Source organism: Zootermopsis nevadensis, unplaced genomic scaffold, assembly GCF_977971745.1.
Source record: "Zootermopsis nevadensis isolate Lab colony 2312 unplaced genomic scaffold, Znev_1.0 Znev_ptg000020l, whole genome shotgun sequence".
Classification (NCBI taxonomy): domain Eukaryota; kingdom Metazoa; phylum Arthropoda; class Insecta; order Blattodea; family Termopsidae; genus Zootermopsis; species Zootermopsis nevadensis.
Window position 1 is genome coordinate 6,441,991 of NW_028259152.1, and position 19,642 is coordinate 6,461,632.

Here is a 19,642-nt window from a genome sequence, read left to right on the forward strand (position 1 = left end):
GATGGGTAGCTCAGGCAGTATAGTGACTGACTGTGGGCTGGACAATCAGGGTTCGATCTCTGACAAGGGACAGAGGATTTACTTCTATCCTGTGCATTTGTACCAGCTCTGGGGCCTGCCTAGCCTACAGTGGATACCAGGGGTCCCTTCCCCAGGGATAAATTGTGCCTGGGGCATGATGCTGACTACTCACCCCCATCTAGAGCTGAGGTTGAAAATGAATAGGAGCTATATGTTTTCTCCCCTCGAGCGCCTACATGGTGCATAGGGGGATAGCTTTACTTTTTTTTAACATACTGTTTTATATGTCAAAAGTTTTCCTTATATTAAAAAAATATGTGAGTGTGAAAGCAATTCAAAATTTATTGCTTACAAGCTTGTTGTTTGTATGAAGATATCATTTAGCTTATAGCATCTGTCATTTTCTCAAGCATTGTGCTGTAAAGTACTTTATTTATTTTTCATAATATTAGCATTAGTAGATATATTGTGAATGTGAAAGAAAGTCCCTTTAGCAGTTATTTTATCACCACAAATTCCTTTCATTTGCAAGTTTTAGAAGGGATTCCAATATGTAGTAATCATTGTAGTCTTATGAAAGTGTAATACAGGGCTAAGTATATTTGGTCCCTTTAGAAGACAGTTACTCAGAGCCAGAAGAAGACTCACATGCCACAGTCCTCTCTACTCCTACACATGACACAGCATCATCTGTAGATGGGACTGCAGCAAGCTTTAACAGGCGACATTCAAGGATGAATCGACGCATGGCTCGCCAAGTTCAACTTAAAAGGTAACATTTTTGCTTTCGTTATTGCGGCAAGAGCTGAGCTGTGATTTGCTTGTACAAGAAGTGCGTCGTGGAGTAGATAATTTTGTGCTGGTAATTTAAAGTAATGTGCCTTACATTACATTACCTTACCTTACCTTACATTACATTATTTTACATTATATTCAGCTACCACAGAGCCATCTTAAGCGTAACTAATTCAAGTTGATTAAGCAATGTCTTAATCAAACTTATCTAAATTGTAAAGCATGTATAAAGGAAATATTTAGAATAAAACCAATACATAAACTTCCTTTCCGTATAGATGTATTTACGTCAAATTCTCCGGAACCGTGGTTCCACTGACAACTTTTTTCTATAAAATATACATTTTGTCTTGTCATCAGTGAAGGTGTATTTTGTTGCAAGTAATTGGTGTTTTAATTAGAGTTATATTCATACCTAGGTTACGAATGGCTCAAGAAATTCAACGTCAACTGGAAGAACTGGAGGTCAAACAGAGAGAATTGGAGCAGAGAGGAGTCAGTGTGGAGAAAGCACTGAGAGGAGAAGGCACAAGTACATTTATTTTATTGTAACTGTGAATATCAAAAGGTTGACAAGGAATGTTTGCAGTATATAGCTCTGTTCTAAATTTGTATATGCAGTAGACATCAAGTTAGTTCTAAATGTTCATATGTCTGGATCTTACAGTGGATTGCTACTCACCAGCTGCTTAGGGGCAACAAACAAGTGTGTGAAACTGTAGGATTTCTTTTGTGGAGGGTGGTAGCAGGCCTCCCAACCAATACCCTGTAAACACCCCTCCCCTTCTCCATGCATGCTGCATGTCCTGCCCACTTCATCCTCCTCGATTTAATCGCTCAACAATATCAGGTGAATACAGGCCGTGAAGCTTATTATTATGCAGTTTTCTCCATGATCCTTCTTCCTCCCTTTGGGTCCAAATATCCTTCTTAACACGCTGTTCTCAGAGACCCTTGATCTATGTTCCTCCCTCAAAGCGAGAGACCAAGTCTTGCACCGATACAGCACAACTATGGATAAATAAAATTAAACTTATTATTAAAGAGTTTTCTTTTGTTAATGTAAACAACACTGACTAAAGCTCTAATGAGAGCTGTTCTTCTAAAAGAATGGTTATATGCATTGTTCTCCCAGGTATTTAATTTGTAGACCTCTGTATATAATCAGATCAGTTCTCTAACTGAAAGTGAATCAGATCATACTGAGATGTGGAGATTTACATAGCCAGGGAATCCTTTCTGTTGTAAAGTGTGACTAATGTCTCTTAATTGCCACATAAAATGATGATAATGGTATTTAAATTATGATGAAAGGTAAGATGCAGTTCATTGGTACCCTTTAAATGTGGCTCTATGATTATGAGGATTTCTATACCAATGATAGGAATGTAAACTTTAATATCTGCACATCTTTGTGTTATTTAATTAGATCAGTGTGAAATGTGGTTAATTAAGTTATAGAATCTAATCAGCAGCTTTGGCATATGATTTTAGATGCTGAATGTAAAGAAGAATCAGAACTGTTGAGAGAATGGTTTGATTTGATGAGAGAACGCACCGAATTACGACGCTATGAGCGAGAATTGATGGTTAGAGCTCAGGAAATGGAGTTAGAAGACCGACATGCACGACTTCAGCAAGAACTTCGAGATAGGATGAGCAAAGATGGTGAGAAAAGTACTGTACTTTCAGTGTTTGGTCATGTGTTTGGCTGGATGTCAGAAACAAGTTGCTAATGCTTGTAAATATTTGAGTTCCAACATATGTAGGTTAAGGGAGAATTAGGCACTACATTATTTGAAACAGCAAATATTATATTTACATACATAAGTAAAGTAAGTGGCAGTTTTAAGGCCAGTTGAAATACGAATATTGTGGTTTAGTGCATGTATGATATTTCTTTTAGACGATGGAACATGTTATGACCATTTGCACTCCTCTAACCAGCTGAAACTGAAAGATAACATAATATAAGACCTACCACTCACCATCAAAGACACAACTTACCAGCTTCATAACTTCACCCCCATTGTATTGTGTAAGGCTGGAATCAATTAGTATGTTTTATTAAGAGGCTCTGCCACAACTGGCTTATAACCCTAAGTCCTGTTATTAAAGTGAAGTGTTGTATTTTTACCCATTTAGTTTCATAAAGAGGGCATTACAAGGCTAAACAATTGTTGCCAACTACACTAAACACAATCAAATCTGGTAGAAGTGAAATCTAAATAGATTTATGTGATACGGAGTGGGAGTTCCCCAAGGGTCAATTTTAGGGCCCTTGCTTTTTATAATATACATAAATGACCTTCATCCAACAATAAAAAAAATACTTTAACAGAACCCATAATATTTGCTGATGACACAAGTGTCATAATTTCTAATAAAAATTTTGATGATTTGTGTTCAACATCAAACATAGTTCTGTATCATATGAGTAAATGGTTTACTGCTAACAAGCTGGCTCTAAATCTAGATAAAACGAATATAATAAAATTTATAACAAATAACTCGCCACAATACGCTTTAAGTATTGGTTATAATGGGAAGTACAGGTAAACCTCGATTTGCGCCGATTCAGAGTAATGCAGCTTTTGAAACCAGCAAGTCAAAAAGTGAAAAAAAAAAAAAATTACTATTATTTGTAAGGTTTTACAATGTTTCTCGTACTGATTCTTATATTAAATCGTAATTCTTACATCGCTGATTTTGAATAAAAATTATACATACAGTCACCTCTGCACTCATTGCTAAGTAGTTGCCAGATAATCTCCTAAAAATCTGCCAACATTGCGCAACAGTCACGTGAGCATTGGTCACTCTTCACGGTGAGTCATTTGCGTTCAGCCTGATGAGGGAGTAAAACAGTCAATGCAACAGGCTACGAGAGTAAGTGCAACGCAAGTGAGTTGTAGCAGAAGTAAACTTTTAGAAAGAATGGAGAAATTACTGTTGCTATGGGTGGATCACATGAATCGAAAACACATTCCCTTGACTGAAATTGCTATCACGGATAAGGCGAAATCAATTTTTGAGGAACTTAAGTTGTCAATGTTTGGGTGCCAGGAACGCATGTCATTGACTTCCCATTGATTTACATTATGAAAAGAGTTTCAATTTATGCCGATTCCATTTACGCCGGTTCGTCCAGGAATGCATCCCCATTGTAAATCAAGGTTTACCTCTATATACAGGAGTCAATAAATACAAAATTCTTGGGTTTGCAAATTGATAATCACCTAAATTGGACAAATCATATTGATAAACTGATACCTAAGTTAAGTGGCACATGTTATGTAGTTAGATCTCTGTTGCATGTCAGCAACACTGACACACTCAGATCAGTATGTTTTGCCTATTTTCACGCTATAATGAAGTATTGAATAATTTTTGGGTAATTCATCAAACAGTAAAAAGATATTCACTTTACAAAAGAAAATTATAGATTATTGGCTGGTGTCAAACCTAGAAATTTATGTAGAAGTCTATTGAAGAGATAAGAGATCTTAGCTCTATCTTGTGAATACATATTCTCGTTAATGAACATTATTGTAAATAACCAAGAACTCTTTCAAACTAATTCTTCTGTACACTGTCAACACAAGGAATAAAAATCAGCTTCATAGACCAGTTGCCAACCTCTCATGCTTTCAGAAGAGTGCATATTATGCAGGAATCAAAATTTTCAATAGTCTACCATCAAGTCTCACAAGTCTTGTAAATAAGAAGGAGCAATTTAAGGTAGCATTAAAAAGATACTTAATTACACACTCCTTTTACTTTGTCAATGAATTTATGTTGTTTACAAATAAGTGATAAATTTTCTTCTGTGTGTAATGGGTAGATCTATTTGTAGGTTATCATTTCTTTAGGTGAACCCTTTGTTTTGTATTATGTGAAATTTATATAATAGTACGAATTGTACTTTATAATATGTATTGTATTATTATTATTTTTATTATTATGACTTTTTCCACATCCTATTGTCATCTGACTGTCTTATGGATCCATGGAATGTAATAAAATATTATTATTATTATCCCATCTCTTCACCACTTTATGGGGTATGTACTTCCATGTACCTGAGACAGACCTTATCCCTAAGGTACATAGGGCAGCAGCTATTCCGGGATACATATTGTTTTTAGCAAGTGCCACATGTATTATATAATTTTATTTTATGAAAGCGTCTTTCGGATGATGTTTGAAGTTCCCAAAATGGCGGTCTTCTGCAGTTCCCTGATGTCATGTTCACCTGGGAGGTTGGCCAAATATTTTCTGAGCGACCTGGAGACAGTTCCTGTCGCTCCTATAACTATTGGAATTATTTTTGCTTGAACGTTCCACATTCTCTGTATTATTGTTATTATTATCCCATCTCTTCACCACTTTATGGGGTATGTACTTCCATGTACCCGAGACAGACCTTGTCCCTAAGGTACATAGGGCAGCAGCTATTTCCGGGATCCATATTGTTTTTAGCAAGTGCCACATGTATTATATAATTTTATTTTATGAAAGTGTCTTCCGAATGATGTATGAAGTTCCCAAAACAGCGGTCTTCTGCAGTTCCCTGATGTCGTGTTCGCCCGGGATGTTGGCCAAATATTTCCTGAGTGACCTGGAGACAGTTCCTGTCGCTCCTATAACTATTGGGATTACTTTTGCTTGAACCTTCCACATTCTCTGTATTTCTATGAGAAGGTCCTTGTATTTCAGTATCTTCTCTGCTTCCTTCTTAATCACATTCCTGTCAGTCGGTATTGCTATGTCAGTTAAGAGGCAAGTTCCATTTTTGTTTCTGATTATAATGTCTGGTTTATTATTTGGGATGGTTCTATCTGTTCTGATTTGTTGGTTCCACAAAATAGTTGTTGTTGTTATTATTATTATTATTATCCCATCTCTTCACCACTTTATGGGGTATATACTTCCATGTACCCGAGACAGACCTTGTCCCTACGGTTCCTGTCGCTCCTATAACTGTTGGGATTACTTATTATTATTATTATTATTATTATATATAATAGAATGTCTGGAAAGTTTTTCCACCATCTGTGTAGGGAGGTAATAGGTTTTGGGTTTGAAAATATCAGTAATGCAATGATCAAGATTTTAATCAAAGAAGCATTGAAATTAAAATCTAAAGGTAGAATTTTTTAAGAAATATGTATTAGATTTCATTACACATAGAGACAAATGTTTTTTTGAGATATACTGTTTTTGACAAATTTTCAGTATTATGTATTTTAATGGCATGATTTATCTTTCTTATAAGCAAAAGAATGGATATATATGAGTTTTTGTGTGTGTGTATATATGCATATGTTCATTAGTTTGTATTCTTTGCTATACGTTGTAGCTAAGGACTTGCAGAATTATTTTTCTCTCATCTTGTAGATTCAAGCAAGTCCAGTGAAGATGTTGTGAAGGAAGGTCAAATCCTGAGAGAGATGCTGGAAATTGTGGAGCGACGAGATTCACTAATTTCACTGTTGGAAGAGGATCGACAAAGGTGTGGCCATCCACTGAAGCATGGATGTTTGCAACGAAGCCTGTCCGGTCCTACTGTCTTACAACATTTTCAGACAGCCCTGCCACAGAGTGTGTCCTCTAAAGAAGGCTTTTCTTTAATTTTCATATTAGTGGTTTTTGTTGTAATGTGGGCCCTGTCCTATGTTGTAGTTGGCTAATACTTCTCTTTCTCTTTGGCAGGGGACACACTTTAATGTTGCATGAGGCTTGCATTGTGTTTATTTTTGTCTTTAATATTGCTTATTTTTTATCCTTCCGTGCTGTTAAAATTAAAGTAAAAAACTGTATTTTTGCTTTTTGTTTCATTGGCAATGCATGTAGTCTAGTCATATGTTTATAATTGTTTTTTTCAAAGATTTAAAAAAAAGAATTGGTGAATACTTGAAAGATGACCATGTTACATTCTTATTTCATAACCAATCTTCAGGACTCAGAATTTTATTGTATTTTTTATTGTTAGATCATATTTGTCCATACAAACTTCTGGAAACTTTACATCTTGTACTGACTATATTTTGTCTTTCTTTAAAAATTCTTATGCCAATGTTTCTGTAATTAATAATTTTCCCAGACTGAGTTTTGGCTGTTTCGGTCATAGTATTATGTAATTTAGGCAAATATGGAGGAATATAGAACCCTAAGTAGTTGTCCATTTCCCATGTGACATAATTATGATCCAAAGCAGTAAATTTGTACAAAAATAGCCATGAAAATTATGGATCCGGCAAGCATTCTGGTTGATAAGTCTCAAATATACTTCTTATATGTCTGTATAAACGTAAATGCAGTCGCTCTGAACAACAGTATTGCAAAAAGAATCTGTGACTTTTGTTTGCAAGAATATAGTGCTGTGTGATTAACCTAGTAAGTGCTATCAAAGGTACATATCAATAAAATTTAAGTGGAGGATTTACCAGTGTGGTCCATATACAGTAGACCAAATCTAGTACTGTGGCTTTTGTGCATCGTCCAAGCTTTTTCCATTCCAGGACAATAGAACTTTATTAGTACAATTTTCATAGAACTGTGGTAACATGTTAATGAAAACAGGACACTGAATATGTGATTATACTTAAATATATTAAGTGTGTGCGAATTAAGGAGTGAAGTAGTAATGATTTGTGTTTAGGTGGTACCAGCTCAGAGTCTGCGTTAGGTCATAAACCATTCTATTGATTATATTTTTCTTACACCCTCCAGCTGAATGCTGTAATACCGGGTCTACAATTTATGAGGCTGCGGTTGTGCTTGCATGCTTGCATTGCATGGTTGGCCGGTGCTCTGTTGATGTGGGCGGGAGTTGTGCGCGTTCTTCCGGTGGGTGACCGGTGAATCAGTTTCAGTGCCGCTACTAACAGCGAACTACGAATATTTCTCATCACTAATACATGTTAGTACATTAATTGTTCTTACCTTAAATCACAAAAGATGTTCTAAGTGACTTACTTGTGCTTGCAGGCAACTTCACATTTCGTTAACATGTTTCGAAATACTTGACGAAGCTCTTCTTGGGAAATTACCGAATATTTTCTTTAAGTGCTTCTGCAGTGTGCGGATTGTTTACGTAAACTTTGTTCTTCAGCATACCCCACAGGTAAAAATCGCACGGGTTTAAGTCTGGGGAACCACTGATCGATAACTTGTTCACCAAGCACTTCTCTTAATGCTAACATCGACTGATCAGCTGTGTGAGCTGTAGCATTGTCTTGCATGAAGAAACCGTAAGTCTTTTTTTTTTCGGTCATTTCTTGGAAAAAGGGTCTAACTATTAAATTTACATAAGGTTCACAATTTATCTACACACTGCAGAAGCACTTAAAGAAAAAATCGGCAATTTCCCAAGAAGAGCTTCGTCGAGTATTTCAAAACATGTTAACGAGATGTGAAGTTGCCTGCAAGCACAAGTAAGTCACTTTAAACAACTTTTGTGATTTAAGTTAAGAACAATTAATGTAATAACATGTATTAGTGACGAGAAATATTTGTAGTTTGCTGTTACTAGCGGCACTGAAACTGATTCGCCGGTCACCCACCGGAAGAACGCGCACAACTCCCGCCCACATAACAGAGCGCCGGCCGACCACGCAATGCAAGCATGACTGCAGCCTCATACATTGTAGACCCGGTAGTAGTATCTTGGTCACTTGTAAATAATTTCAGGAACTAGCCAGTGATCACTTTTTATTTTTGTGTCAGAATTCTTTAAAGATAACATTTTTATGCTAATATTTAAGTGTAAATCAATTTCTTTCAATGTGTAGAGTTTAGATTGTTATAAATTAGTTTTTAAACAACTGTGGCATGGGTATGAGATGGAAAACATCAGCTTGTGAGAAGTACATTATCAAGATCTCAGTCTTTTTCATACTACCCCATGAGACTACTTTGTTTACTTTTGTATGAGAACCAAATAAGTTGAGGTTGAATGGTTAGGGTTGTTGCTTTATTTTTGGGGTGTGTGTGGTAGGTACTGGTTCAGTTTTTAACGTGGATGCCAGCTGTCTGGACTGAAATTTATTATTTTCATCATTTTGTTCAGAAAAAATTGATCACAGTCACTTTCTTTCCATTTCTTCATTAATATCTGTCTTCCGATTCAGCACTATCTAACCTTTGAAGTTGAGAAAGTAATGTTAAATAAAGTAGGAAACATGTTTTTCACTTATTCAAAATTTTGATTGCATCTGCCAGTAAGTTCCCATTATTATCTTTGCCAAATTAGTCTGATGTTGATACCCTTTCTTAGAATCATTCATGCCTCTGTACAGATCTCTGATATTTTTGTCCTTACTGTTTGTATCAAGCTCAATAATTTTGCCTTTCAGATATTTCCTTTTCTTATTCCTAAAGGTTCTGCTAGCTTCATGTCTCACGTTACATAGATTATCCTTATTTGTCTTGTTTGGGTGCTGCAGCCATTGAAATTTCATTTGGTTACTTCTAGATGTTCCATATCTATACATATATTTTATTTATATTTTACTTGTGATGTTGGGGTAAAAAAAACAGGATATATTACCTGTAATCTGTATGGTTGTAAGTCTTATTTTTATTTGATAATTTGTCAGTCTGTAAATCTGACACCTGAGTGAATTGTATTAATGTTTTGCCTAACAGGTTTCAAGCTCTTTTTCTGTGTCTGTTATCTGCGTTCATTCCCAGACCATTTCTTTCTGATAATTCATCAGCATAGCTGATTGCACAAGTCAAAAGTATATTTTTTATAATAATTTTAGGAATATGTATGTTTCATGATGGTGGTTGTTGATCTATATTATAACCACTGCCACTTGTTTATGGAAATTTACAAGTATTCACTAACAACAAACAGCCTGAAAGCCACTACAACTAGGCCTTGCATGCATTACACTTGTTTTTGTACAATTTAGATATAATAAGTAAAGACTCTGTGCTTAATTAAGAATTGCAGTGAAGATATTGGGGAGTAGAGGTATAGCTGCATATGTTCTTTTGTAGTATTTAATAAGTCCCTTTAAATTATTTGTTATTTGGCATGGCTGTTTGTATGTTGCATGCACATCAGCTAAGCTCACGTTATGAGTAAGTACTGTACTTGCTAGCAGTTACCATGTTGCCTGCTTAGCAGAATCAATCTTTATGTGCATGATTTTTATTGTGCTCTATTTTGTTGGGTAAAATTATGAGCACTGTTTCACATCTATTTTGAAGAAAGAATAATTTCTGGTGTTGTATCTGCACATTCAAACCAGTAAAATCCTAAGCGACTATTTAATTTGTATATTAGCTATATTTTCTACATTTCCACTCTTGCATAAGAAATAATAATTGTTAAATAGAAACAGGTAAAAGAAAGTGATTGTAGTGAATTTTTATTTGGTATCGTACACTTCTATTTTAATTTGGAATTCTCCATCAAGAATGTAACTTCCAAGTTTTGTCAACAATTGTGTGCATGAATTATAAGAAGCAAATTAAAATAATGTTGGTTGTGTCTCCTGGGTTGGTATGCCATGTAGCTATGTAGGTGGTAACCTACACTTTCACTACCTTGCGAATTTAATATCTCAATTGAACACAAGTTTGTAAATGATTAGGGAGAAACATAGATTGCAGGTGTTTGAGAATAGGGTGTTGAGGATATTTGGGCCTAGGAGAGAAGAGGGTGGGGATTGGAGAAAACTGCAAAATGATGGGCTTAAAAATTTGTACACCTCCCCCAGTATTGTCAGGGTGATTAAGTCGAGAAGAATGAGATGGGCACGGCATGTGGCGCGCATGGATGGGGCAACAGGTGTGGAGAGTCTGAAGAAAACCATAAAGAAACTAAGAATATCTAGAAGCCAAGCTGAAATTTAAATCAGTTGCCTCCCAAATAGAAGTCTGGAGCTTTACCACTACACTATCCATCAGCTCTAATTTCCAGTTTAATTTCTACATATTTGTAATTTCACTTTCTGTGTCTTTGCTACAGACCTGTGGAGTCGTGATAATTTCAGGGTGATAATGAATCATGAATTAGTGAGGAAGAGAGTATTACTTCCAGTAGTATCTTTTTTCATCTGAGTTCAGTCAGTAGTTTATAATTGGCTTATCACATATCTTCATTCAGTGAAAGCAGCCATGTAGATGACAGTCCATCACTATTTCTCCCATCCACTACATTTATGTAATCATCTTAACAATCATCTTCTGTCTCCAGTAGTACCATAGTAAGGCATAAGGTGTTTTAAGTATGTGAACAGTATATTCATCTTACATCAACACTGAAATTCTATAACATTCATGAAGGTCAGACTATAGTTATGTTTGACATTGTAAATTTTCTGAAGTATATTCGATTTTCTTTAAGCTGAGTGACTGTTACCTTCTTAAGTGGGATTTTTTTTCCACTGAAATTAGTTTATAAGTATTTGCTTTGCCACACTTTTGAGTGTTTCATTATCTAGTTTATAGTATGCAGAATTTTGTGCATGTGATCTGATATTTTCAAAGCAGCAGGAATTCAGATTGTTGTCTTATGGGTTGTGATCCTGTGTAGTCTTGTAAGTGGTTTTCAATATTTTTAAGAAACCTGCTACTTATATCTTCCGGATGGGCTATACAGATAAATTAGAAAGGGAAGATGGAAGAATGAGGCTAAGAAGATGGGCCAATCAGAGCCACAGAAGGGATAGGGGCATAGAGTATGTAACTTCTATATATGTATCATTAATTGCCTTCAAGGTATAATCCCCCATCTATGCTTCATTTAACTGGTGATTTACATCTTTTAAGAAAACTTCTGAAAATGTGAATATCATTACATCTGAATTTTTATTGAGAAGTGTAAAACATGAGGTGTTGCAAAATTAATTTCTTCAATAAGCAGATAAGTATTTAATATGTATATCATCACAGGTTGTGTTTAATTTCAACATGAAAGTTGACAGTTACTTGAATTTATGAAGATGGAGGAGATAATGAGACTTGGTTGATGTAGGATTTTTGGTTTTCATGGCAGTGAGTCTGAAAATTGCTGTCTTCTGGGTTGGTTGAAGATGTTATTGTGATAAAGTTCAAAGCCCTTGAGACATCAAAAAAAGTTTCAATTTGAAGTATTACCTGAGACATATTTGTTTGTCCAAAGCTTATAACCTGAAAGTCTGATTTCAAATTGTAAGGTTCTGAAGTCATTTTTATGAATTATATAGTCTTCCATATACCGGGTCTACAATTTATGCTGTAACGGCCTTGCTTGCATTGCGTGCTCGGCCGAGTGCACTGTTGGTGTGGGATAGAGATAGCGTGTTATTCCCGTGAGTCACGGCGAATCAGTTTCAGTGCCGCTAGTAACAGCGAACTACGAATATTTCTCGTCACTAATACATGTTATTACATTAATTGTTCTTACCTTAAATCACAAAAGATGTTCAAAGTGACTTCCTTGTGCTTGCAGGCAAGCACCAGTGTCAGGATTTGTGAATCTCTGAACAACAGTGGTCTTATATGGTCGCAATTTCAGAAGTCTCGTTGCTGTGTGAGCAGATCCCAATGACACGCCAGATTGTGCAGCTAAACGTGCCAAAGATTTCCTTGGACTTTTTTCTAAGAAAGCCCCAATTTCATCCAATTTCTCTTCCGTCAATACACTCTGTTTCCTGTTCTTCTTTTTATCCAAAACTGATCCCGTACTACAAAATTTTTTTATTAATCTCTCTATCGTGGGCCTGCTAGGAACACTTTCACCGGGAAAATGTCTGCGATATTTACGGCGGCATCTTCCGTAGGATGAATATTTGGCATATGTTTCGACTAAGAACACACGTTGCTTAATACTGTACACCATATTATCAACGTCAATCCGCGACGAGAGACGCAATGAAACTGATTCACCTGTGACTCACGGGAATAACACGCTATCTCTATCCCACACCAACAGTGCACTCGGCCGAGCACGCAATGCAAGCAAGGCCGTTACAGCATAAATTGTAGACCCGGTATTATAGCTGTTTTATGAATAGTAATGTGACATCACTTATGGTCTAAAATATTGATATGTTTATTGTAACTCACACTGATTAGTAATGTTTGTGAATATAAAAGTATATACTATTTTAACTTGAAGTAAGATTTTTATAGTTAAGGTGAAAAAGAAAATTGTTTTGGCCATTGCCATTTGAACATAATAATTCTGAATCTGCTCAGTTGTTTACAAATAAATGCTTCTTATTTCAGGTACCAAGAAGAAGATCGGGACCTTGAAGCACAGATGCTTGCAAAGGGGCTTCGACTGACACCTTTGAGGAAAGAATCGCATGTGTAATTCTATGCTGTGTAAGGGTTTACTTGCCAAGTTGTGAAATGTATGTATTTTTCATGTCCTAAACATAATGCTTATATTTTCCTTAAAAATGAAACCATAGGAAGTTTCAAGGATTATATATCCCTTTTTGTGATAATGTGCAGCATGGATGAAATGTACCATGGCATTGATGGTTGTTAAAGATTCTGAAGCCATAACATAATTACAAACAAAGATATAATTAATTAGTTTTAAATAGAGGCAGAAAATATTGTACTTGAGGAATACATACTTCATTTGTTATAAGGCTGCATATGTGTATATGTGTGTGTGTAAGGATACTGGATAACACACAATTCTAAAAAGTTGTGAAACATAATGTTGTGTTGTCCTTCATATTATTTTGCTTATATTTGTGACAACTGAACAGAAATGATGGCTGAGCACACTAATTCTGCAATTGTACAATCACAGAATTCAGCCATTTGTTATAACAATAGATTTAATTTTCATTACCTAATGCTACCTACTGTCATTATAATCCAAATATATCTCTCTATAACAAACTATTATGTGAAGCTATACTTGCATTACTGCATTTATCCTTTTATCTGTCTTTTTTTTTACCAAGATTTAAAATTAATTCCCATTGCCTTGTTTTGATATGCGCAAAGGGTTAGCTGTCAAAATGTATATTTCATTATATTCATAATTCCAGAAAATGTGAGTTGTAGAACATGCATTCATATAACAAAATTAGTAGTTTTACTATGTGAAAAATACAGGGTAGTGAGCGTGTGTGTGTTTGAATGTCTGTTCGCCTGTAACAGTATTGCAATATTTGATAATATTCCAATTGAAGGTTTTTCACAATGATTTTATGATTCACAGGTCATATGACTGTGCCCATTATTTGTGCTTACAGAAATTCCTACTAACATTTGTAGAAATTTTCATCAGTTTTGAGTCCTGCAGATAAATAGTGTCTCATTCTTGAATTGGTGTCAGTCAGTCTTGATATCTGGCATAAGAGTAATTACACTTTAGAGTGATGAACTGTGAGAAAGACTTGAATGGTTTGATGTGGTAATATAGATAAACAGTAGCTGAATATTGTTTCATTGAATATGATCAGCAAAAAAAATTACAGGTGGAGGAGCAAAATATTGCTGTTGGGTTTTCTTGCTTGTAAACCATCATTGTCTTTGAAGAGGTTAATTCTGGTATTCAGTTTTTTCTCTCTGTTCAAGAATTTATGCTGTTCTACATAATGTGCATGGGACTATTCTTATCTCTGAATTGCAATGTGGTTACTACATTTTTATATATGTATATATTGACAATGGAATGAATTTAAATAACTCTTGTATGGTTCACTGTTGCATAATTAATACATTTAATTATTTTATTTTATTTGGAGAAAAATGTCTCAATGAACTTAGAATTTTTATGACATTTAAAGTGAAATTCAACACTCTCATCACTCAGTGATCTTTATTATATTTTATTTGTAACAGTAAAGTCCCAGTGAACCTGCCCAAACTAATTATTTTATTATACAATTTACAAAACAGAGATGTTAACAAACATTAATTTGCTGTGTGCCTCTTTTTTTTAGAAATTAAGCATTTCTGTAGGAACTTATACAATTTCTTTTTCAGTTTTCACTTTTAGTACTTAATGACATAATATGCTAACATTTGTATTTACTACATAGTGTAAATTTATTTATAGCAATACCAAGTGTAAAAATAATTTTTCTGCTCAGAAGTGGCACTCATGAAGTATGTGCTCTAAGAAAGTTGTATAATGAAATATTGAAATCAGTAATAAAATCTGATTGTTTTGTTTATGTTGTGGATCATACATGTATGATTTTAAAAGTTGTATTGAAGAGCAGCTTTGTATATTCATAATTAAAACATGCTAGTCCGTTTCATTTTTTAATGTGTTAATTGCAACTCAATATTTTTAATCAGAAACTCTTTAATTTTTAATCTGTAAGGTCATTACAAAGTGCTATCACATAAAAGACTTGTAACAAGTGCAATTACATCTATTTTACTTTTCAGTTGTGGTGTACTAAATGATACTCATATTATTCATCTTTTTTATGACTAGCTGTAGGAACAAGGTCTGAAGAACAAATATGTGCCCATCTGTTGTGATCTCAGCATAGCTATGTTCTGCCTGTGCTGTCTTTTCCCCACTTATTATATTGACACCAAATATTAAGTATGCTTAAGCCATTAAGTGTGGAGATTAAAGAATCACTTACAAAATAGTTTTTTGTTTATATATTTTTAATTTCATGAAAAAGATATTTAACATTTAAACATGCCACTTTTTGTATTATGTCAGGTGTTGTTTTTATGTACAAGAAGAGTTAGATCTGCTGATTTTGTTATGTCTGGTTATCATACTGATGATGATTGTAGTAACTTCGTGGTTAACTCTTCAGTGCCAGCCTTCATACCTGATAGACCTCAGTTTTATCACATGATACCAGCCTGTATACATGGTGTAGACCAGGTATGTGGGGTTTAAATCTCCTGTGTCACAGGGTAGGACACCATTAAAATATCTGCTATTACTGAAGGGTTAAGGAAGCCATAGTAAATCGCATGTAAATTTCTCATTATCCTGTATATAGAATATTTGCTTTATAGACCAGTATACATGCCAACACTATCTATAGACGTTATGAACAGCCCATGCAACATTCTAACCCAGGATGTGATACTTGAAATTGACCAAAGATGATGTCCCAACCAGTTTATACTTAAAAATTCTGTATCTGTTGTAGCACATCTGTAACGTTTTATCAGCACTGTAGTTCTAGGATGCAACATCTTAACATATTTGTAAATGTAAGTTTTCTGTACCATAAAATTAAATTTTAAATTCCCTTTCCATTAATCTGTATATTGAGTACATTGCAGTCAACACTTGCAAGTGCGTCTACTGAACCACTGCCTTCAGGCACACCAATATCATAGCCATGCACATTATTGAGATAAAACGTGATAAGCATTAACAAACCTTAAAACTTTACTGATACAGTGAAACCTCTATCCATCGTTCCCGGAACTATCGTTTTCCCGGATGCATCGTCCGTTTTGTTCGGTCCCGAATACATCCCATATAAAATAATGTTACATTTTCCCGCTTCTATCGTTCCTCGAACTATCGTTTTATCGCATCGATCGTTCAAAAATCTTAGTCCCGGCCCACAATTTTCCCGCAATTATCGTTTCTGAGAATTTAAAATGCTGGGTTTGGAGATAAATTAATACCGAAAGACGCATAATGTTTTTGGAATACACAGTAGCGGTAACCTGTTATGTCGCCCAACCAGCACATTCTTTTGGAATGAGGGTCAGCGGTGCAGGGGTGATAGTTGGAGTGAATGGCGGTGCTCATTGTCAGAAATTTTACGATTTTAATTAGGGTGCACTCATATTTCGTTCCAGCGATGCCAGATGGCATGTGCAGTGTGAATTTCTTCACAAATGCTTTTATTACAAGTACAAAGGAAAGGCTGGCGGCACTTTTCATTCTTCTGGTTCATCTCGTTTCCAGCGGTTCAGGGTCTTCTACAGCTACGTTTCGTTGAGTTCGGCAGTAATAGTATTTCCATTCTTCATGTTATTGTTCGCGAAGAGGGTGGGAGTGGTGAGGAAGAGGAAGACGACGAATGCGAGCCCGAAGCTTTGCCGAGTTTTGCCGAAGCACACGCTGCATTGGCGAAAGTGAAGTCGTTCTTTTATGCGCTTAATATTAGTGAACGTGACGAGGAAAACATTTTGAACGTGGAAAGTGCTCTGTTTGGTCTAAAACGTAAAGTTTCGACAAACCAGGTGTCCATTAAAGACTTTTTTGGTAAAAAGAAGTAACTTTGAAAGAGAAACATTGTTTTTTTTTTTAAATTTTAATGCTTTCCCGCATTCATCGTTTTTATTTCCCACCCCCGCCGAAAACGATGCTTCGAGGTTTCACTGTATACAGTGTAACACATGTTTCATTATGTGTTTGGACACACAGTTGGACTTTTTAAGGATTAAGAACATTCAGCAGATAAACAAGACTGTTATGTAAATATTGTGAAATAAGGGAATGATAAAACATTTTATTTAGCATAAGTTTTTATTAAATGTATAAAGCATTCCAACTGAATGTTTTAGCCATAGTAAACTGACTGACATTCTCATTGAGATGCATGTACTTTGTAATATACTAATTTAATTATGAAACTGATTGAAGACATCTAATATTAAACTGTTAGTTTAAAAAATATATGTTGTATTTCACTGAAAATGACAGTCATGTGGTGAAACACTTAGTGACTTAAGAAGTAAGATTTATATGTGGGTAAGTTTTGTATCAGTAATGTTTTAAGGTCTAGGTTTATTATTAATAGTATTATAGTTAAAAAGTATGAGTATATTAAAACACAAACACTGTTATTTGCAGATTTATTGGTTCATAGATCATTTAGTAATACTATATCAACTGCATAGCTAATTTGTGCTGAATATAATGAGAAACTGAGTATATAGAGTAAATTATAAAGGATGTGATAAGAATTGATTACGGTCTGTTTTTAAGGTAGTATTTAGGGCATGCTGCCAATTTAACAAAAGGCTTGCTCCAGCAAGCCATATTTTCCTTTTCATTTTGAATAGTTTTAAATAAAATCTGGCATTTGGAAGTAGGGATAGGCAATATATATATATATATATATATATATATATATATATATATATATATATAAACATTTTTATACAAGTGTATTATTTGTATCATTTGATATTTCCTGTACCAGTAACAAAGGGCTTTGATAATTAACCAAAAAGTAGCTAAGATCTATTCATGAACTCCTCCAAGTCCCTGCAGCACATGTCTGGTAATATTCCAGTTTTAAATTGGAGGGACTCAGGAAAACAACTGAAAGCTTTTGTCAAGGTATTCGGTTCTAGACCAGGATTTAAATAGGATGCCTCTTAAATGTGAGTCACATGCGTTATTACTACTCTTCATCGCATAAATAAATATGAAGTTGTATATGATAATAGAGCTTTAGAAAAAATTAACCTTCTGTTAACACACTTCTTTAAACAAAAAACAATAATTCATTACTTGTGTAATATGTAGATTTTCTTCCAAGATTTTGTTATGATAATGAAATATTGGAGCTTCAGTGGTGAAAATCTATATCATTAGAATTATGAAAATCCAACACATTTGGTATGTAACCTTTGTTATGTGCTGAACCTTGTGAACTTGTAAAGTCATGTGAGATTTGAGGTTTTCATGATGGTGATGTTGATGATGATCTTTTGGGTTCTGGTATCATGTGGACTGGCCGGTACATGACAGAATTTTGGATAAGTGTACAGTCTCCATCTTCTGGGCTGAAGTGACAGTGCCAGGAATCAGAAGGATTATATAGGTTGGCAGGGACAGAAGTAGTCTGAAGGAACAGGTCAGTCAGGATGGAAAGTGGTAAGAGATTGAACCAGGTCAATGGAGAGCCCAATCACTGGAGGAGTAGGGGTGGATGGAGGGGAGGGGTAGGAGGGAAGAAGACACTCCTTACAAGGGCCACCACAGGACAGGACAGATTGCTTGGTGAGAGAATGTGCCATTCCTTCAGGTCTCGAAAGAGAAGAAGAAAGGCTTCCATGCCCAACTAAAGGAGAAGTTCAGGATAATGTTAGTTACTTACACACTTTAATGCAGCTTCTCTTTCTTCCACATAGCAACTGTAGAGTGCTCGTCCAGACTAGCATTCTTTGATAATCGTATCTTCTTTTTATATATTAAGGAAGATGTATATCAAGTGTTAATCATTGTAACGTCTCTTACAGTTACATTTATAATTATAATGCAGCTTATGAGGGATATATCATTCATTACTGGATACATGATTTCATTGAAATATAAAAGTAGCTAAGTATATGCGTAATTGTCTTTTTTTTTTTTGTAAGTTGTGTAGAGTAATTCATTCAGTTGCTGTATTTGGCTAATAATGAATAAAATGCTTTTATACTGTTTTTAAAACAAATATACTGCATTTGTTTTGGGATACCTACCCAGTAAATTAATAATATACTGCAGGCTATGATAGAAAGTTTCTTTTTATAAAGAACTACTTACTGTATCATTGAACAGTATACTCCACTTTGTGGTACACATATTTTTAATTTGAAAATTATGCTGGCCTTGATTTCATTGAATACAGGTTTAAGTATATCTGCACTGACAGAGCTAGCCAGCAGTGCAAATACTATGCTACATAGACTCAAGCTTTCTGTTGTTGATGCATAGTGCACTGCATACAGGGATAAAAAATTGTTGCTTGTATTTAATTGATCTTAACTGTATGGGAAGAGGGTATTCAATTTAATGTAATAATTTATTGAGTTCTCTAAGCATGTCTTACTCGGTTCTTATATTAAATTTATTTTGAAGTTACTCTGCAAGGAGCATTCTTTAGGCCTTTACATAAAAAGGGCTTAACAAGGA

At 34.9% G+C, this 19,642-nt stretch overlaps 1 protein-coding gene across 8 annotated transcripts in view; it reads left to right on the plus strand.

Moving 5' to 3' along the window:
• Positions 1 to 17,586, plus strand: part of LOC110827699 (Molecule interacting with CasL) — a 68,392-nt gene extending 50,806 nt beyond the window's left edge. For 7 of the 8 annotated variants that reach the window (XM_087352131.1, XM_087352135.1, XM_087352137.1 and 4 more), the window contains 5 exons: positions 637 to 793; positions 1,236 to 1,348; positions 2,311 to 2,484; positions 6,217 to 6,420; positions 13,048 to 17,586. In XM_087352131.1, the coding sequence (XP_087208257.1) occupies positions 637 to 793; positions 1,236 to 1,348; positions 2,311 to 2,484; positions 6,217 to 6,420; positions 13,048 to 13,106 (707 nt within the window). In that variant the 3' untranslated portion in view covers positions 13,107 to 17,586. The remainder of the gene's footprint in view (positions 1 to 636; positions 794 to 1,235; positions 1,349 to 2,310; positions 2,485 to 6,216; positions 6,421 to 13,047) is intronic. The other variant, XM_087352136.1, reaches the window with a different exon arrangement.
• The last annotated feature ends 2,056 nt before the right edge of the window (positions 17,587 to 19,642 follow it).